We start from the raw sequence: 17,900 nt of genomic DNA, 5'->3' as shown, positions 1-17,900 counted from the left end.
TTATACTGTTTAGGTTTTAAACATGGGGGACTCATTATCAGTTTATTACAGGCTGTTCTATCATAATGTATTTTACACTTAAAAGCTTAATACTGTCTCACACTGATTCTTATTGAGTACTGCTCAACAAGGCCTGAACCAGCTGTATACATTATGCAGCATGAAATGTGTTTAAAAGGGGGAATTGCGCCCTCTAATGCACACATTGCACACACATTTAAACACTAACATGTCAGATGAGGTATATAACCTCCTACTTTACATCCGTGACCTTGGATTATTTTGTCTTGCATGCTACTTTCTGCTTTCTCTAAGAGGAAAATATTTGTTCTCTATTTTTGTAAACACGGTGTTGGTTTGATTCCAGATGATGACTGCAGGCTGAGTGTGTTCATTGGCATGCATGTGGTAGCACTCAGTTGTTCGTGGTAATGGCAGCTATAGATTTCACTTGTCATGTGATGGCTGCTGTGGGCATGATGCTTATTAGCAGCTATGTGTGCATACAGAGACAAACGTATAAATACATAAACACATAGAGTAAAATGTTTAAGACGTGAGACATATTTCCTGTTACCAACCTTATGTGCACACATACTGTGGTTCAGCTGCCGTGCTGGCCACAGCTGAGGAAAGACAGCTGGCCTCCTCCACTCCCCTTGGTTGATGCGACACGAGGGAGGGGAGCTTTGATTGTCTTGGCAGAGATCATGGATGTTATAACTGGACACACGTGCATGTATACATATGGTGTTTGAGGTAAACAAGTCAGTACACCAGTTGCAACATATCTAGTTGTGTAAGATTCCCTCAATCAAGACAGAGCAAGATTTTTTTTTCCCAAATTGCTTTTTAATATGGAGATACTGAAAGTACAGCTTACAACAAACAGACATAGACTTCTGATATATATAGCAACTTAAAGTTTTAGTAACTGAAAAAGTGTTACAGATATTACTTTTGGACCAAACAACAATCATAATATTCACAAAGCTGAAGGTCAAAGGTCACACACAAGACCATGTCCTCACTGGGTTCACAAACACTGCAGCTGTGCTTCTGGTTTGACAGGACAATATAGTGAAAAGTAAATCACAACGACATGAGTGAGTAGTTTATCCGACTGAACCACAAGATGGGGGACAAAAGACGTCATATTCCCCACAGAAACACATTCAGTTTGTTGTCCTTGTGTGCTTTCGCCAAGCAAAACTTTGCTTATCTAGTTTCCTCATTTATATCAGATCCCTCTGTGACTGAAGGAAAGAATCTTTTAGATATGAAACAGACCTAGGTCGGGAAGCATTAAAGAAATAAAATTTTGGTTAGCTGGAGCCTCCTTTGGTGCCAGTTGGATCAGATTTGGTACATGGCACAACACGAGTACCGAAATGTTTACATACTGACATACAATTATTTTAAACTATTCTTTTAGTGTACTATCCTGTGACCCACTAATTAGCTAATAATACCTTTTTTTTTTTTTAAAACAACAAAAAAACTCATAATTATTTGACCCAGGTCTGATATGAAACATTGATACAACAGGGATACTCTTTTTTTGTTAGAATGTTCATCAAACTATTAACAACTTCAGCCAGACAAAGGTAGTGTCACTTTTTATCAAATCCAGCAAAAAGCTGGACTTTACTTCTTGAATATTTTCATCTATATTTGTACATTAGCTGTCTCTTTTTTTTTTTTTTTTTTTTTTAACACAACAAGACCAAGCTGATTGACTCACAACTTTGACATACAAACATATTACTCTGACTATCAAACTGACAGGCTACTTTGAAATGTGTTAAGGAAGCAGTACTACGCAACTGTTCATACAGTTTCACCAAAAGGTAAACATTGATTGAAAACACCAGAACGTTATGCAGCCAATCACGCTGACTCGAGTTATGAACCTTCACTAGACTCTTCCTCAGCTTCCTCAGCGGCTCTCTGATCCATCTGGGATTTTGCGGACCGTGCCGACTCATTCTCTACTTGGCTGCCAGCGGTTGGGTCATCAGTTGACTCGTTACTGGTGTTGAGGAAGGCTTGGTACTGGTTCCAGAAGCCTGCTGAGCTCCTGGTTGCAGGAATATTCAAGGAAGTCATAGATGTAGAGGAAGGAAGTTGGTCAGCGGAGGAACGACTACTCCGGGCTGGTGGACGTGCTGTTTTGGTTACCACACCATGGTGCTTCATGTGCCCCTGGGAACATAAAGCAATTCTTTAGCAATTCTTTACACATTAAAACATTTATATTTCACAGCTTTAATATCTCCACATATCTCATCAAAGTTATTTTAAAATCATACACATTTTTTCTTCACCTTCAGTCCACTGCGACTTGCATACTCTTTTCCACACTCAGCGCAGGAATAGGTCTTCTTCTCAGGACGAGACATCGGAGATGGGAGGGTTGGGGCGAGGTTGATGGGGACAGAACCATCCAGTGCTTCAATTGGAGCCAATCCGCTAATCTTAGCATCTTCCGCCCGGTCTTCCCTCCCATACGACCCAAAATGAAAGCTTTGACGTGTCTCCCTTACAAAAGGGGCAGCTCTCTGTGATGCACCCATTACTTCAGCACCAATAGTGTCAGCAGTGTCCAAATTGGACGTCTTGTCGGGGTCCTCGTCAGGCACAGTTGCTTGGTCTTGCTTTGGTGTTGCTGGTGGAGAAGACTGATCTTTGTCTTCTTCCATGGGTTCTGGTGATTTGGGCCTTGGGGAGACTGACTCGGATTCCAAGGTTGGTGTTGCAATAATATCAGGAACATCTTGACTCTGGATGGGGTCAGAGGAGGTACTGGGACAGGTGTAAGCAAAGGGGTCACCAAGGACAGGTGTGCTTTGTAAGTCCTCCAGGTTTGATCTGGAGCCAAGGAAGGCATCGGAGGAGGTAGATGCTGCATCCTCTCCACAGTCCACTACCATAGCATTAGATGACACAGCGGTTTTGGTAACAGTGGAGGAAACTGGTGAGGGGGTGGATTTAGGAGGATGGACATCGGCAGTAGCTTGTTGTTCAACTTGGTTGTCTTTGCCGACTGGGGAAACTTGATCTGTCTGCTGGGAGGCTGGCAAGGGGGCACTGACGCAAAGGAGAGGGGGCTCCACACTGCCTGGTGGCGGAGTTTGTGTGTTGGGATTCATGAAGGGGTCAGGGCTAAGGTCAGAGGGGGGGATGAGGTCTGGACTGGAGGACTCAGACTTGTTGGGATTTTTGGTGATCTCAACTGATTTCGTACTGCCAGGTACAGGAGCCGAGCCAACTGCTGGAGTTTGAAATTGTGAGCTTGGGGCTGGGCTCTTTGAGTGGCCTGCTAGAGGAGGTGTTTTACTAGAGAGGGTATTTGGGTCAGTGGACTGGGATTGAGATTGTGACAAGGGTTTGGCATTAGATTCAGCTGGCATCTCATGTGCAGAAGCCTCTGTGCCATCTGTGGGCAACTGTCCACCAAGGTGCATACGGATGTGGTGCTGGAGCACTAGGGCATTAGTGAACTTACGCTGGCACAGTGGGCAAGAGTTTTGGACACGTGCATTGGGTGGTCGGGCATGATGGGTGGCCAGATGTGACCGCAGGCTGCCTTTGGTAGAGAAGGATCTGCCACATATCTTACATGGAAAAGGGCGTTCTCCAAGGTGTGTAGCCTGGTGCAGACGCAGTGCTCTGGGACAGCTTAACACCCGTAAACACACCCCACACTGATTGGTTGTCAGGTTACCAGCTGGACCTGTGATGCCTAGTGATGGTAGCAAGCCCCCCGCCATGGCATTCGCTCCATTGGCACTCATGCCTAGGGCAGCAACCATCTCATGGGTGAAGTTTGAAACAGAAGTGGAAGCACGAGTCGAAGATGGTGGGGACGCCATGACATATGTGGTCGAAGTGCTGGCATTTGTGAAACGACTGTTGGCTAAACTTGAAGAGGTAGTGGCACTGTTAGATAACATCTCCAGCATGGAGGCGGAAGTACAGGCAGAAGTCCATGGAGAAGAGGAGCGGGGCGCCTTCTCCAGCTTCTCCACCAGCCTCTGCAGCTTGGAGGTTTCAGATGTAGGAGTGGAGGTAGCCATGGAGGAAGGGAGGGAGGATGGAGTGGTGGTGGATGGACCTGGGACTTTAGGAAATGAAGAGAAAGGGAAAGAAAGCTGAGAATGGCTGGAAGAAGCAAGTTGGTGGGAGCCTGGAGTAGAGGGTAGTTGGGTGCGTAGCAAGCCCAAGGCTGGATGGTTGTAGAGGGATGAGTGTGCAGTAGGGGTAGAGGAAGAAGTGGAGACAGATGGGAAAAGGAGCTTAGGCAGGTGGGCTAGCTGGGAGTAGGCAGCAGGAGAAAGCATTGGGGCGTGAGGGGGAGTGTTCTCATCAAAGTGCTGCTGCTTGGCACCCTTGAATAACCCTGTGATGGTGGAAGACGATGACAAGGAAGGATTGGTGAGGAGGGAAGTAGCCAGAGAAGAGGTGGAGGTTGAAGAGGAGGAAGACGAGTGGGACGAGCCCGAGGTGATAGCGGCTGCAGCTGCTACCGCTGCGGCCCTATTGAGCTGCAGGAGAGAGTGGGAAATCAAAGCCAGGTCTACACTAGGGGGCAGGGGTAGGGTAGAAGGGGTAGATCCTCCAGAGGCTCCCAGAGAAAAGCCAGTGTTGGTACCACTGACCTCCTTGTTATCTCCACATGTTTCATCCTCAGACCTGCTTTTTGGATTCTTCTGTATCATACTCATGCCACTAGTACTGCTACCACTGCTCATGGTCTGTCCCATTTCTGATCCCCCAGTGGCCCCTAATGCAACCCCAAACAAAGAAGGCGGCAGGAGTGAAAGTGAGAGCTCTGGGTTTTGTTCACGATGACGCAGGAAGTGCACCTTGAGGTTGCCTCGTGTGGTAAAGCGGCTGAGGCATACTGGACACTGGTAGGGTCGTTCCCCTGTGTGCGAGCGTAGATGTATCTGTAGGGAGGAGTCACTGCTGAACATTTTTCCACAAAAGCGGCAGGCATGTTGGAGGCGGCCAATATTGGAGGAGCTGGATGCAGAGGAAGAGTCTGCTCCTCCAGAGAAAGATTGCAGAGCATTTTGGGAGTTTTGGACCATAGATACTGATGTGGGGAGGGCTGAGTTTAGGAAGGACAGGCCACTGTGCCCACTCACTGAAGTGGTATTTGGAGATTTCTCATGAAGATAGCGGTTGGGCAGAGCTAAAGACAAAGCTAGCGGATAGTTGGAGGAAGCCATGGAGATGGCGGCAGAGGAAGAGGTGGAGGGAGCTGAGGACCGAGAACTCACCCTCAGATAACCATGAGCCCCTGCAGTCCCTCCCGTCCCTTCCATCTGGGGCTTGTGGGGCTGCAGGATTTGAGACAATGAACTGCTTGGCTTTGTGGGTTTGTTGGCTGCCTGAGAAGGGAGCAGGGAGGAGAAACAAGCCAGGAGAGGAGCAACAGAGGTGGAAGGCTGAGATGCAGTAGTTGCGATAGTTGGGCTTGCTGCCCTTTTGCTGCCTTCGAGGCAGAGCTGAGGCAGGGGAGGGAGGAGATGCTGGGAGGGTGTGTCTATGGTATAGGAGGCTCCGCCGAGGCGTAGCACCTGTCTACATATCTCCTCTGTTATCTGCATCTGATGGATCTGCCTTTGCTGAAGCACCCGGAGCTCCTCCAGGATCAGGGCAATGCTCAGTTGGGCCCTAGAGGGTGCAGCTGAGGCAGATGTCACTCCTGGGCTGGGAGTGGGAGTAACAGGACTTGGGGGGCCCTCGGGCACACGGCTGGGGCTTCCGGGGTGCGGTGGAGGACATAGGGAGGCAGAGGACGATGAGGAGGAAGAAGAGGTGGTGGTGGTGGCTGACAGCCCCAACTTGGGAGAGGCCATGTGTGCGCTTCGGGAGGGGTGGATTAGGGCACTTGCAGAAGACGTAGGATTGCAACCAGACAGTTGAAGGGCAGTTGGAGGTTGAGTTTGGGAAGAGAGAGGGGAGTAAGGGAAGTCAGGAGAGAGGGAGCGCTGTGGGTCTTTGAGGGACTGGCCGTGTGAGCAGGATATCGGTGGATCCTCAGTGGGTAAAGAGGGGGTCGGAGAGCCCTTGAGAGATGAACTGAGAGCGAGGGGCAGCTGGGAGCTTTGAAGAGAGGACGATGGAGAGCACGAGGGAGAATCCAGGATAAATGGAGAGGAGTTTGACTTCACTGCCAAGTGGTCATCTAAGGAAATTGAAAGAAGAAAATTAATGTAATTTTATCATCGTTAATGATAACAAAATAATCAAGATTTACATTGTGGTCTACAATCTTTTTTATAATATAGCTTTTTAAAAAAGAAAAAAAAAAGTATAAATTCACATTTCAGGGCACTTAGAAACAACTAAAGCAGCAGTGAGAAGTAAAGGAGGTTATTAAGTGGCTACTTGATGTCTAGGAAATGGAAGAATTCACTTGGCTAAGACATGACTTTTAACCTCTGGGCCTAATTTCCACCACTATTTTCCTCTTTGTCCGGTCTATCCTCATCAACTGCAGCCTCACGACCCCTATCGCCGCACACACACACACACACACACACGTCATGTATGCAGGCACACATACTAACACACACACACATACACAGATTCCACTGATCTGCAAGAATACACTGCTCACCCGTAGAGGAGCCTACCTTGTTGCCAGGGCAACACGCACAAGACAATGGACCCCTCCACCCCCCCACCAATAAAAAGAAGCCACATCCACACACTTCCATCCCTGCCCCTCTCTCTTTCTTCCTTCCTCCATTCAATCCGTCTTTCTTTCATCTCCTTAAGAGCCCTTCCCCCCAGTAGCCCAATGGGGTGCTAGGGGTTAGGTACTGGACACTGTACTGGGTGCCTGATTGGCTAGCAGACTTGACCTTAAACACTCTGAGGTCGCATTCCTGATACGGTTTAGGGCCAGGCAGAGGAAGAGAGGTGGTGCGCAAAGAAAACAAACAGCCCCGCAGACAGACATGATGACTCACAGACCATCAACAACAAGCTAACTTAGCCCAAAGAAGCATTGAGAGACAGATGTGAAAGCACATACGCACAGACACAAAAGAGCGAACACTCTGTATGCACAGGGTCGCTCGTGCACACGTTAACACATACAGAACTTACTGCTGTTTGCTTGAAAGCTACAATTTTATGACACAATGTGGGCCCTGCTCCTGTAACTGGAGTGAACAGACAGCGTGCACAAACACACACACACACACACACACACACACACGTACACACACTTCTTCATGGGTATGTTCATGCTTCAGTGCCCGGCAACAAAGCTGAAAGGGGACAATGGGGTCTAATGCTATTGCAGTTAGAACACCTTATACAGTGCCTCACAAAGTTTCATTTTCCTTGACCTTCTTCATGCTCATCTCTTTGCTTCTACCAAACCTGTATCTTACTTCTCGCAACACATTTTCAAATCCTCTATATACGTTCTTTTTCACCAATTCTTTCACTGGGGATTTACTGTATATAGCCCCCTATTCTGGGTGGTCTGCATCTTTGAACCTGGCAGTGATGAGGAGTGAAGACATTTGCGTTTTTACGGGGCAAAGAAAGCAGCTAATGGCTGCGACCACAGAGAATGAATTAAAGACTGTCTGTAGGCCGATTATACCAGCATGCCGTCTTCTTCTTAGCGTTCAACATAATGCAAATTAAATGGAATTAAGCGTATAATAATTCTGATAAGAAAACATTTAGAACAAACTTGTAACTGCCCATAATGACATTTCTGTTCAAATTCCAAAACTGGTATTTCTTATATGAGGTCACAAGTTAGTGCAAAGCATCAGTTTAAGGCCTGCAGTACAATGATACAGTAGATATACTATAGACTAATATCACTATGAGCAATTAACTGGCACAATCTCTGCATGCTGAGGAACAGTGAATTCTTTGAGGTCTAAACTTCCCACCAACCAGAATAATCTATTTCTCACCATGCTCAAGTATCCGACAGTCACCGAGGGTCAGGTTCATAAGCTGCTGGGGTCGTTTCTGTTTCCGACGGGACATGCTTCTGCAGGATGGGACCGACGCAGGGGCGCATTGGCCAACACACAACTTTTACTCTGTCTCCCTGCGCACTGAAAAAAGTAGGTATCTAAATTACTTAAAGGGACAAAAATGAAGAAAAACTAAAAGTATCATCTCAAAAAAAAATAATGTGACAATGGATGCTCCGGATTGATTAGTCCCAAAAGCGTGTCCACGTTGGTGGCATTGTGGTGCAGAGAAAGAAAAAACAGGACTAAAGTGCCAAAGAGGCATGTGTGACAGTTTTCTCTCAACAAGTCTCCCTTTTCTTAAAACTCACCGTTGGCCCTCCTTTCTCACACACACACACACACACATACACAGCTCACTTGTTCATCCACTACTTTGCATTCAAATGGCGAGTGAACACCCCTTCTTTTGAGCCAAGAGTCCACTGCTTCTCTTTAGTAAACCCTCTTACATTGACGCTCAAGTTCATCACATAAAGGGCCCTTCCTGAGCTTTCGATTACTGATTTTTGGGGCCTATAAAAATCTGAACGTCACAGTGCGTGGCCTCTTGTGTGTAACAGATAGGAAACTGTGCGCACAGGTGGGCGCAAAAGTCAAAACCAGCTTGATGAAATATATATTTTGTTTTTTTAACAAAACATATTGTGTCAGAGGCTGTACCTTGTCACACATGCGCATCATTGAATTTGTCTGTAAAAAGACAAAATAAAGAATATGCTTTTTCCGCCGCCTCAGGTCTTTTGGGGCGAGTAAACAAATTCTTCTTTTGTTTTTTACTTCTGTGATTATGAGTTATGTTCTACAGTATTGTTTTACTACATGGTACACTAGTTTGTCCACTACTTTAAAGTCAAAACTGCTTCACCAAATGAAAATCTGCTCAAAGATTGTAGGTCAACCCCTTGAGAAACTCTATGAATCAGCCTATCATAATAACATCTTAAGGCTGGCTAAAACACCATCGTCTCTGACCCCCAACCATGTTTTGAACAGTGAATATGAACTGTTACCATCAAATTGGAGATACAGGGTTCCACGATTTAGTAAGGTTAGACTGGAAGCACTCTTCTGTACACCAGTCAATCCTAAAACTAAATATGCACTGTAAACAATTGCTGTTAATTTACAGCAGGATTTCAACAGTATTAACCTGTTATTGTTAAAAACAGTGCTTTACTGTTAATACAAAAGAAAACCTGTTAAATTACGCTCATAGGCCATTTTTTAACTGAACTATAATGCATTCTTAAAAAACAGCACTTTACTGCTGATCAACTGTCTAAAGTATCATCAGTAACAGTTTCATGCAGTATTTTTTTAATTCTGGGACCTGATCTGCTCATGTGAGGCTTGTACATTGTACATGCTGATGTGAATTAGCTCTATTCTTCACTCACATGTTGTTCTGGTTTGCATTCTGTGCTTATAGCCAGCTATAGACAGGAATTTTGGGAAAAGTGTCAACAAGTCTATTATAGCCTTTTTCCTAAGAAGTGCCTTTAATTGTATTTAGTGTGACTATTCCTATGTCTGTAACCTGCTAAGTCTATTCATCTAGGCAAAAAATAATGTATAGTATACACAGACAGTATAATAATGTTAATTCTACAGTAACATAAAGGCAGACCTGCTGCCAGTTCTTTACTGTTATATTCTTAACAGTGTGGAGCCTAATCCCAGATCAAATGTACGTTGAAGGGCCCTGAATATCGTCTTCTGTGATTGTAATGTTTAAATGTATGTTTCCTGGTTTCTTGTCTTTGTCCTTTCTGTGATGTTGCAAATGGAGCTGCTGTGACGCAAAACAAATGTCAGACCCGTCTGACAATAAAGTATTATCCTTATCGTATCGTATATGCAAGTCTATTCAAGGTGTGTGTGTGTGTGAGGCTGCCTCTGAAAACAGGCTCCTGTCTGTAAACAGAGAGGCTGAAATGAGGTGGAATTTGCAACAATGGCGTAGAGGGAGCACAGCTGAGTGAACATCACCCTCTCAGAGCCTCTCCAACACATAAGGCCACTGACTGGACACACAATGCTCCCTTTTCACCCTCTATCCAGACTGCTTATACCACGTGGAGAGAGGTAGTGAAAGAAAAGACACAGCCAGAGTGAGGAGGAAAATAATTTTTCACCCAGGCCCTGTGACACCCTCCACCTTCCCACCACCCAACACCTCCTCTATGTTTCTCTGAGAGGCTTGGACTAGAATAATAAAACGCATCCTTATGTTTGACATGAGTATTATAGGTCCTCACACGGTAGCGGTCAAATCGGGTAATGATTTGTGACTGAATTATTTAAAATAATCCTTTTGTTGCACAGTGGATTCATTATAACATGATATAGTTTAACTGTGTAATTTCTGTATATATGGACACTTTAAAATGCAAAACCGAGCAGTGATTTCCGCACAATATAAAAAAATGATTAAAAAAAGAAAAGGGTAATGATTTGTGACTGAATTATTTAAAATCCTTTGTTGCACAGTGGAAAATCCGATTCATTATAACATGATATAGTTTAACTGTGTAATCTCTGTAATGGGCATATATATATATATATATATGGAGACTTTTTCAATGCAAAACCGAGCAGTGATTTCCGCACAATAATAAAAAAAATGATTAAAAAAAGAAAAATAATAAGGCTATAAATTACTCGTGCGTAATGGATCATATTTTGTCAAAGAGAAAGAAGTAGTAACTCCTTATAGTTATCAAAAGAGTCCGGAAAAAAGGGATAAATCCTCGTTGTTTTTTAAACCCAGAAGTCTATTGTGCCAACAACGCATTTTTCGTGCCATCTTGCCATGTTTTCACGACGGTCTGAACACCACAATGTGTTTTGGAAACAAGCGCAAAATACGGCGGTGAGATGCGCGCCCCCGCTACTGTACGGCGACCTGTTGCACGCCACGCGCGCTCCCGCACATCATAACAAGTTATGATTCATAAAATATTATGACTTCTCGTAAAAAAAAAAAAAAAAAAATTACAGTCCCGGATGTGCATTTCCCCCACAGGCCGCGCGTCAAAAAAACACAACACACACAAAAAAAAAACAACTTACCATGTTTGAAAGGATGATTTTTGTTGGCAGTGGCAGCGGTATTGTGTAAAATGACACGGTGGTGGAGGGGTGAACAGCTCAGGGAGCTTATGTTGGATGTTGGATGTTGGGTAAAGAAACAGCTCTCCGTCTCTCAGCCGGGACACTGGCGCAGCAATTCCCTATTCACTCCCAGGGATGCGCAGTCGGACAGCCGCATTTTTTTTTTCAATTATTTATCTACCGTCGCCAAAAAATCGCGTTTTCTTTCTCTTATGACAAAGGGTTATTATGCCTGAGTGTATTTACTCATAGTCTGCTGGCAGGACTAGAAGGAGGCGGTGCTGGGAGCTGTAGTCTCTACACAGAGGAGGATTAGTTTCTCTTGGCCGTGCGTGCTGATCTCTTCCTCCTTTTTTTTTCTTTGTATGTGTCGAGTCGAGGGCCTGGCCTGCTCTCCTCTGTCACAGGCCTGTCTGTCTGCTCTCTCTCCCTCTCTCTCTCTCTCTCTGCAGTACTGTCTGTCTGTCTGTCTGCTTAGCTGTCTGTCTCCCTGTCTCTTATAATTAATGGCCCTCGCCGCCAGACGGTCCTCTGGGAAACAGTGACCACGGTTACCTTCCACATTGGCTCTCTCAGTGTGCATCTCACATATAGTGCAGGAGTGCAGGCCCAGGTCTAGTCTGACTGGTGATTTCATATTTCTACAGGTGTGCACCATTGTCATAATTCATATTTTTTTCATATTTTAATAAAAAAAATCATATTTAGTCTCAAAAAAAGAGAAAAAAATAGTTTTAAATGTTGGATTATTGGCACTGCATGTGGTATCCCCATATGCAATGTGTGTGATGAGTTATTTTGGGGTCTTTGACTCATAATGTAGGAAGCACACTTCAACTAACACACTTCAACAGACAGTTAAACTATCAAACAACATTTGTACAGGTGTGCACCATTGTCATAATTCATATTTTTTCACATATTAATAAAAAAATTATTTAAATAGTTCTAAATGTTGGATTATTGGCACTGCATGTTGTATCCCTATGTGCTATGTGTGTGATGAGCTATTTTGGGACTCATATGAGGAAGCATACTTCAACTAACAGCCAAAATCAAACCATTTCCTCCTCCATTTGGAGACAGTATAGCTAGTAATAGGCCTGAATGGTGTTTACAGTTCCATGGATAGCTACTAGCATTCCTCTTACCTCCACATTGGCTCTCTCTCAGTGTGCATCTCACATATAGGAGAGTGCAGGGCCCAGATCTAGTCTGACTGGTGATTTCACAATTGTGCAGGTGTGCATCATTGTCATAATTCATATTTTTTCACATATTAATAAAAAATAGTTTTAAATGTTGGATTATTGGCTCTGCATGTGGTATCCCCATATGCAATGTGTGTGATGAGCTAATTTGGGGTCTTTGAATCATAATGTAGGCAGTGTGCTTCCTACAGTATGAAGTGTGCTTCCTACATTATGAGTCAAAGACCCAAAATAGCTCATCACACACATTGCATATAGGGATACCACATGCAGTGCCAATAATCCAACATTTAAAACTATTTAAACTATTTTCTTTTTATTAATATGTGAAAAAATATGTCTCCAAATGGAAGAGGAAATGGTTGCATTGGGATCATTTTGGCTGCTAGTTGAAGTCAACTAGCAGCCAAATGCATCCCAATGCAACCATCCCAATGCAACCATTTCCTCCTCCATTTGGAGACAGTATACTGAAAATATATAGATATAAATAAAGCCAGTAATAGGCCTGGATGGTGTTTACAATCCCATGGATAGCTACTAACATTCCTCTTGAATATCTTAAAGGTCCCATATTATAAAAAAGTGATTTTATCATGTTTTTTTATTATAAAGCAGGCTTAAGTCCCATATAAATACTGTGAAAGTATCGAAACGCTCAATCCACAGGGAGATACACACAGCCCGGTTACCTCCATATTGGCTCTCTCAGTGTGCATCTCACATGTACTGTATATAGGCGAGTACAGAGCCCGGGCAACGCAGGGCTCACATCTAGTCTGACTGACGATGATTTAACATTTGTGCAGGTGTGCACCATTGTCATAATTCATATTTTTTCACATTTTAATAAAAAAATCCATTGTTAATAAACAACACTAAGAGTCTACAGCCAAGCTAGCTGACTTGTGAGGCTGTAGGAAGTGTGCTTTGAGCTAAATGCTAATGTTATCATGTTTAACATGTTAACAAGAAGGGCAGTCAGAGAGCCCCCCAAAATGACTGGGTTCTTCCTTGGCCCATGCGACAACCTTCCACCAAGTTTCATGAAAATCAGGCCTGTAGTTTTTCCGTAATCCTGCTGACAAACAGACGAATAAACCAACAAACCGAACCGAAAACAATAACTGTTAGCCCTAAACACAAAGTAGGCCTACAACTTACACCGATGAGACCGTATTTTTGCAGGTTTTGGTCATAAACTAAAGTATTAAACAAACTGAAATTTTGAGCCGATGATGGTGCTAAATGAAAAGTCATAGGATCATCAAAGTCATTCCGATTCATCCTCTGGGGAACGTGAATGTTTGAACCAAAACATCACCAGATAAGTGAAAACTTTGACCTGCTGCGGCCGGTAGGGGATCACTAAAGTCATTCAGGTTCATCATCTGGGGATCATGCATGTCCGCACCAAATTTCATGGCAATCCATTCTATAGTTGGCAAAACATTTCACCCAAAACGAAAATGGTCTTCAATTTGATAGAGCCTTTTTGCAGGGATCATTCATTCATTCACTCAGCCTGTATCTATCATTTAAAGGCTTCTAACTGTGATGGCATATTAATGTCTACACATGATAATTTAACCATATATGCCTGTTTAAGAGTGTTACAGTGTTTTGTTTTATATTCATTATATTGATTTTACATGTTGCTTTATCAACGCCCTACTATGTCTCCTGGCACACTTTGGCTGACAGGTGCTGTAGTCTTACATCAGTAAAGCCACTAGGTGTCTCTGAAAGACAAGAATTTGTTGCAATGAGCTTGAGTACCTTATATTTAATAGTTATACCTGATCATTTTAATAATAACATTAACCACAAGTGTAGAAAATGCACATATTGTTTTTAAAACAACCAATGTATTTAATGTATGATTAATGTATAAAAGAAAAGATACAGTAAAAGCAGGTCATAAGCAAAGACATTTATATTCTAATTCACAGATAATGTCCCTCTATATAGACACTTTCTTCAGCTTACGCTCAGAGGCATCTTCAGTTGTTCAGACAATGTGTATCTGTGTGTTTGCATAGAAATCTTGGTACACTTGGGTAGACGCTGAAGGGTTTGGTGCACATAAGAAACTTGTGCAACATTCAGTGGGCAACTTCTAGGTCTGAGAAGTGAAGCCAATGCGGAAGTGCCTTAAACTTGCATTATTTCTAATAGCCAGCAGGGGGCGACTCCTCTGGTTGCAAAAAGAAGTCTGATTGTATAGAAGTCTATGAGAAAATGATCCTACTTCTCACTTGATTTATTACCTCAGTAAACATTGTAAACATGAGTTTATGGTCTCAATCACTAGTTTCAAGTCTTCTTCAATACAGCATGATGTTCATTTAGTAAATTATGATCCCATTTAGAGTCAAATAGACCATAAAGCAGGGTATGCTTTAGGGCGTGGCTACGTTGTGATCAACAGGTCGCTACCACGGCGTTGTCCAGTCTGGGGGTTGTCCGTGTTCTTGTCGTAGAACTTTAACCCTTTCACAGTTCATGACAGTTAATTCTAATATTTTTGGTTCCCTAAAAACATCTTATTCAGCAACACCCTCTCGTGTCACTTCTGGTTACAAAAAAACAACATGTCGACGGCCAAAATGCCGAACTCGAGGCTTCAAAACAACAGTCCACAAACCAATGGGTGACGTCACCGTGACTACGTCCACTTCATTACTTTGTGAGATAGACCTTGATGTAAGAATTGACATATCTTGTTTGTTAGGTAATTCAGAAATTCAAAGCAGTTAGGCGTGTCATGTGAGGAAACAGATGATTCAGTCTACGCCACCCACAATACAAGAGGTGTGATGAAAATCTCCCTCTTAGAAGCATTTCCCTTTTTAAACCACTTAACAAATTAATTAGAAAGCTGTCTCGGTCTGCGAAGAGTCTGTTGTTCTGTCCTGAAACTCTCTGAGCTTCATCAGAGGTGTTTTGCAGCAGGGAAATGCTTCCACTGTGTCCTTTACGTCCTTCCTAATGAAAATATAGATTAAAGCGTCTACCAAAGGGCTAAGATAGACCAGAGCACTGGTCAAAACACCGGAAACATCCCTGACTGAGTCCTCTGCGTCTGAGGCGTTGTCACCTTTCAGAGAGTAGTAGAGGTTCCTGAAGCAGAAGGGGAAGAACAACACGGTGTACGTCCCCAACACCAGGCTCAGAACCCCCAAAACTCTCCTCCTCTTCTTCGGGTCATGTCTCATGGCCATGCTCTTGTTGAGGGCTTTCCACGTGGCCCTGAAGAAACCCAGAAGGAATGGGGCAGGGAGGAGGCAGACGATGGAGAATATCAATAAGGAGAATCTTGTGTGCATCAAGAAGAGATTATCAAAAGAGGCGTAAGCCAGCGAGAAGGTCCACATGCCGACTGAGACCAGGATGGATAACCTTGCGATGTTCTTCGTGTGGTACCACACCGGGCAGGCCACCAATAAGTACCTCTCTGCAGAAATCAGCAGCATGAAACCCAAACTGGAGGTCAGTCCCAAGCGGACGAACAGTCGTGCGACGCAGCGGGCCCTGGCGAAGGGGTAGAAGGCGGCATCGAAAAACCGACTTATGATAAAGACGACTGTGATCGCGATCTGAAGGAGATCTGACAGGAGCAGGTTGATGGCGAAGATCGGAGCCGCTCTGTCCTTCTTGAGTAGACGCAGGAGAGCATAGCAGGCCAGGCAGACTTCAGGTAGTCCAACGAGAAATATCACCCAGTCCACCACAATACCCAAGGTGTTTGTGTAGTAGACAGGGTCTTTACCACAGAGAAGTGAAGCATTTTCATGTATCCCAGTCATCTGGCTGTTGTTGGACATCTGTAGAGTATCTACCTCGATGCTTTCAGCTCTGCAGTTTTTCACAGTGATGTGGTATTTTTGGGTGTTTCCTATTTATCATGTCCACTCATGGTGAGAGTGCGTGATTAGCTTCGGCAGAAAATCTGATAAAAGTTGTGCTCATCAGATATTTTACTGTGTCACTTCCTGCGAACACAAAAGCAAACATAAACTAAAGAACTGTAGAGTCACGAACACAAAAGGGCTAAATGAAAACACAGCAACCTTTGATCCATCCATTCCATAGAAGAAGAATTATGGAAACGAGTACAGTATCTCTCTTGGAGAATATTACGATATGAACGTATTGGGGAAGTCAAATCAGTATTTTATTTTGTTAAACAAGCAGTACAGCTCTGACACCATGGTGATAATATGCAAAACAGGTGAGCAGGTGACACAGAAAGACAGTAACCACATGTATTTATGTATCAACTAGAAACACAAAAGAAAACTCTTTATTTTTAATTTCATTTCGCCCACATAGTCAGCGGTTAAACCTATAACACATACGGTATATATACAATATACACCCAAACAATTAATGTTTTTTGGCTCATTGTACAATTTCATTAGTCCATTTCTTTTAAACAAGATGATTAGCTTAGTTTAGCATAAAGACTGGAAGCAGGGGGAAACAACTGGGGTTCATTGACCTCTGACCTCAAAATGTGAATGAAAATGGGTTCTATGGGTACCCGCGAGTCTCCCCTTTACAGACATGCCCACTATCAGTATAAATGAGTTATTTTAACTCTAAAAATGATTTGTTTTAATATTTCTGCATACTTGGGTCCCTAAACAGTGTTGGAATTACATAAATTGGGTATCACTGTAAAGCTGAGACTCATGCGGATCCAATGAGCCGCCTAATTGTATTCATGTGTGATGATGTTAGTCCTCATAGAAGCCATTTCTTTGTAGTGAGACCATTTTTTTTTAATTTGACCTCACTGTATAAATGACCTCTAGGATAATCACAGCCTCATGAAACTTTACAACCACTAAAATGTCAAAGGTTTTTGATACCAAATCACAGCATGGCTTTTTCTATGGTGTTCCTCGAGGTCTTGGTGTCTTTATGTGGTATTTTGGAGGGATTTTTGATTATTTTGATCAATTCTCGATTGGTAACATTTCTTTTAAATTCAGCACCAAATCTGTGTAACAAATGGCATCAACCCCAAAAATGGCTGCAACAACATATGAGACATAAGTGAGCATGTTAATACCAGGTCTGAGCAGGTTCCTGGTGACAAAGTTGTTTTGGAAGCAATTCAGCTTCTTTTTTATGTATACAAGTATAAATATGTAACAACAAACAAACGTAATTCCTTCTCCAGCACACACACACACAGACTCACATACAATAAAGCCAGAAGAAATGTTGTATAGATGAAAAATTGAGAACAAACTGGGCTATTCTAAAATACAAAAACATGATGTTTGTCCAAAGGGTGGCGCCAGAGTTATAGATACGCCTAAAAAGAAAAGTCAGGGAAGCATGTGACGTGTATTACAGACAGAGGGAAAGGGTTTTCCCCACTCACAATGTCATATATAATATGGGTTAAATAGGACCACTGCTCTACAGTTCAAAAAGATGAGCTAAAAATTAAAAACAAATGAGCTGATGTCAAGGTGGTTTAAAGGGTGTACAAACTGTACTCACTAGAAATAAATAAGTCTTCTGAGAA

At 43.3% G+C, this 17,900-nt stretch overlaps 2 protein-coding genes across 2 annotated transcripts; both read right to left on the bottom strand.

Moving 5' to 3' along the window:
• Window positions 1-830: 830 nt before the first annotated feature.
• Window positions 831-11,670, bottom strand: sall2 (spalt-like transcription factor 2). The gene is made up of 4 exons (XM_037786326.1): window positions 11,103-11,670; window positions 7,962-8,108; window positions 2,328-6,199; window positions 831-2,205 (listed from the first exon to the last, which is right to left on the bottom strand). The coding sequence occupies exons 2-4, from the start codon at window positions 8,035-8,037 to the stop codon at window positions 1,906-1,908; spliced, it is 4,248 nt and encodes a 1,415-aa protein (XP_037642254.1). The 5' UTR covers window positions 8,038-8,108; window positions 11,103-11,670; the 3' UTR covers window positions 831-1,905.
• A 3,558-nt stretch (window positions 11,671-15,228) lies between these two features.
• Window positions 15,229-16,182, bottom strand: LOC119499224 (lysophosphatidic acid receptor 6-like). Its single transcript, XM_037788480.1, has one exon. It carries the CDS (start codon window positions 16,180-16,182, stop codon window positions 15,229-15,231), a length of 954 nt encoding a protein of 317 aa, XP_037644408.1.
• Window positions 16,183-17,900: the final 1,718 nt, after the last annotated feature.

The sequence above is a fragment of the Sebastes umbrosus genome, chromosome 12 (assembly GCF_015220745.1).
Source record: "Sebastes umbrosus isolate fSebUmb1 chromosome 12, fSebUmb1.pri, whole genome shotgun sequence".
NCBI classification, from domain to species: domain Eukaryota; kingdom Metazoa; phylum Chordata; class Actinopteri; order Perciformes; family Sebastidae; genus Sebastes; species Sebastes umbrosus.
This window is presented reverse-complemented; position numbering and strand designations above follow the sequence as displayed.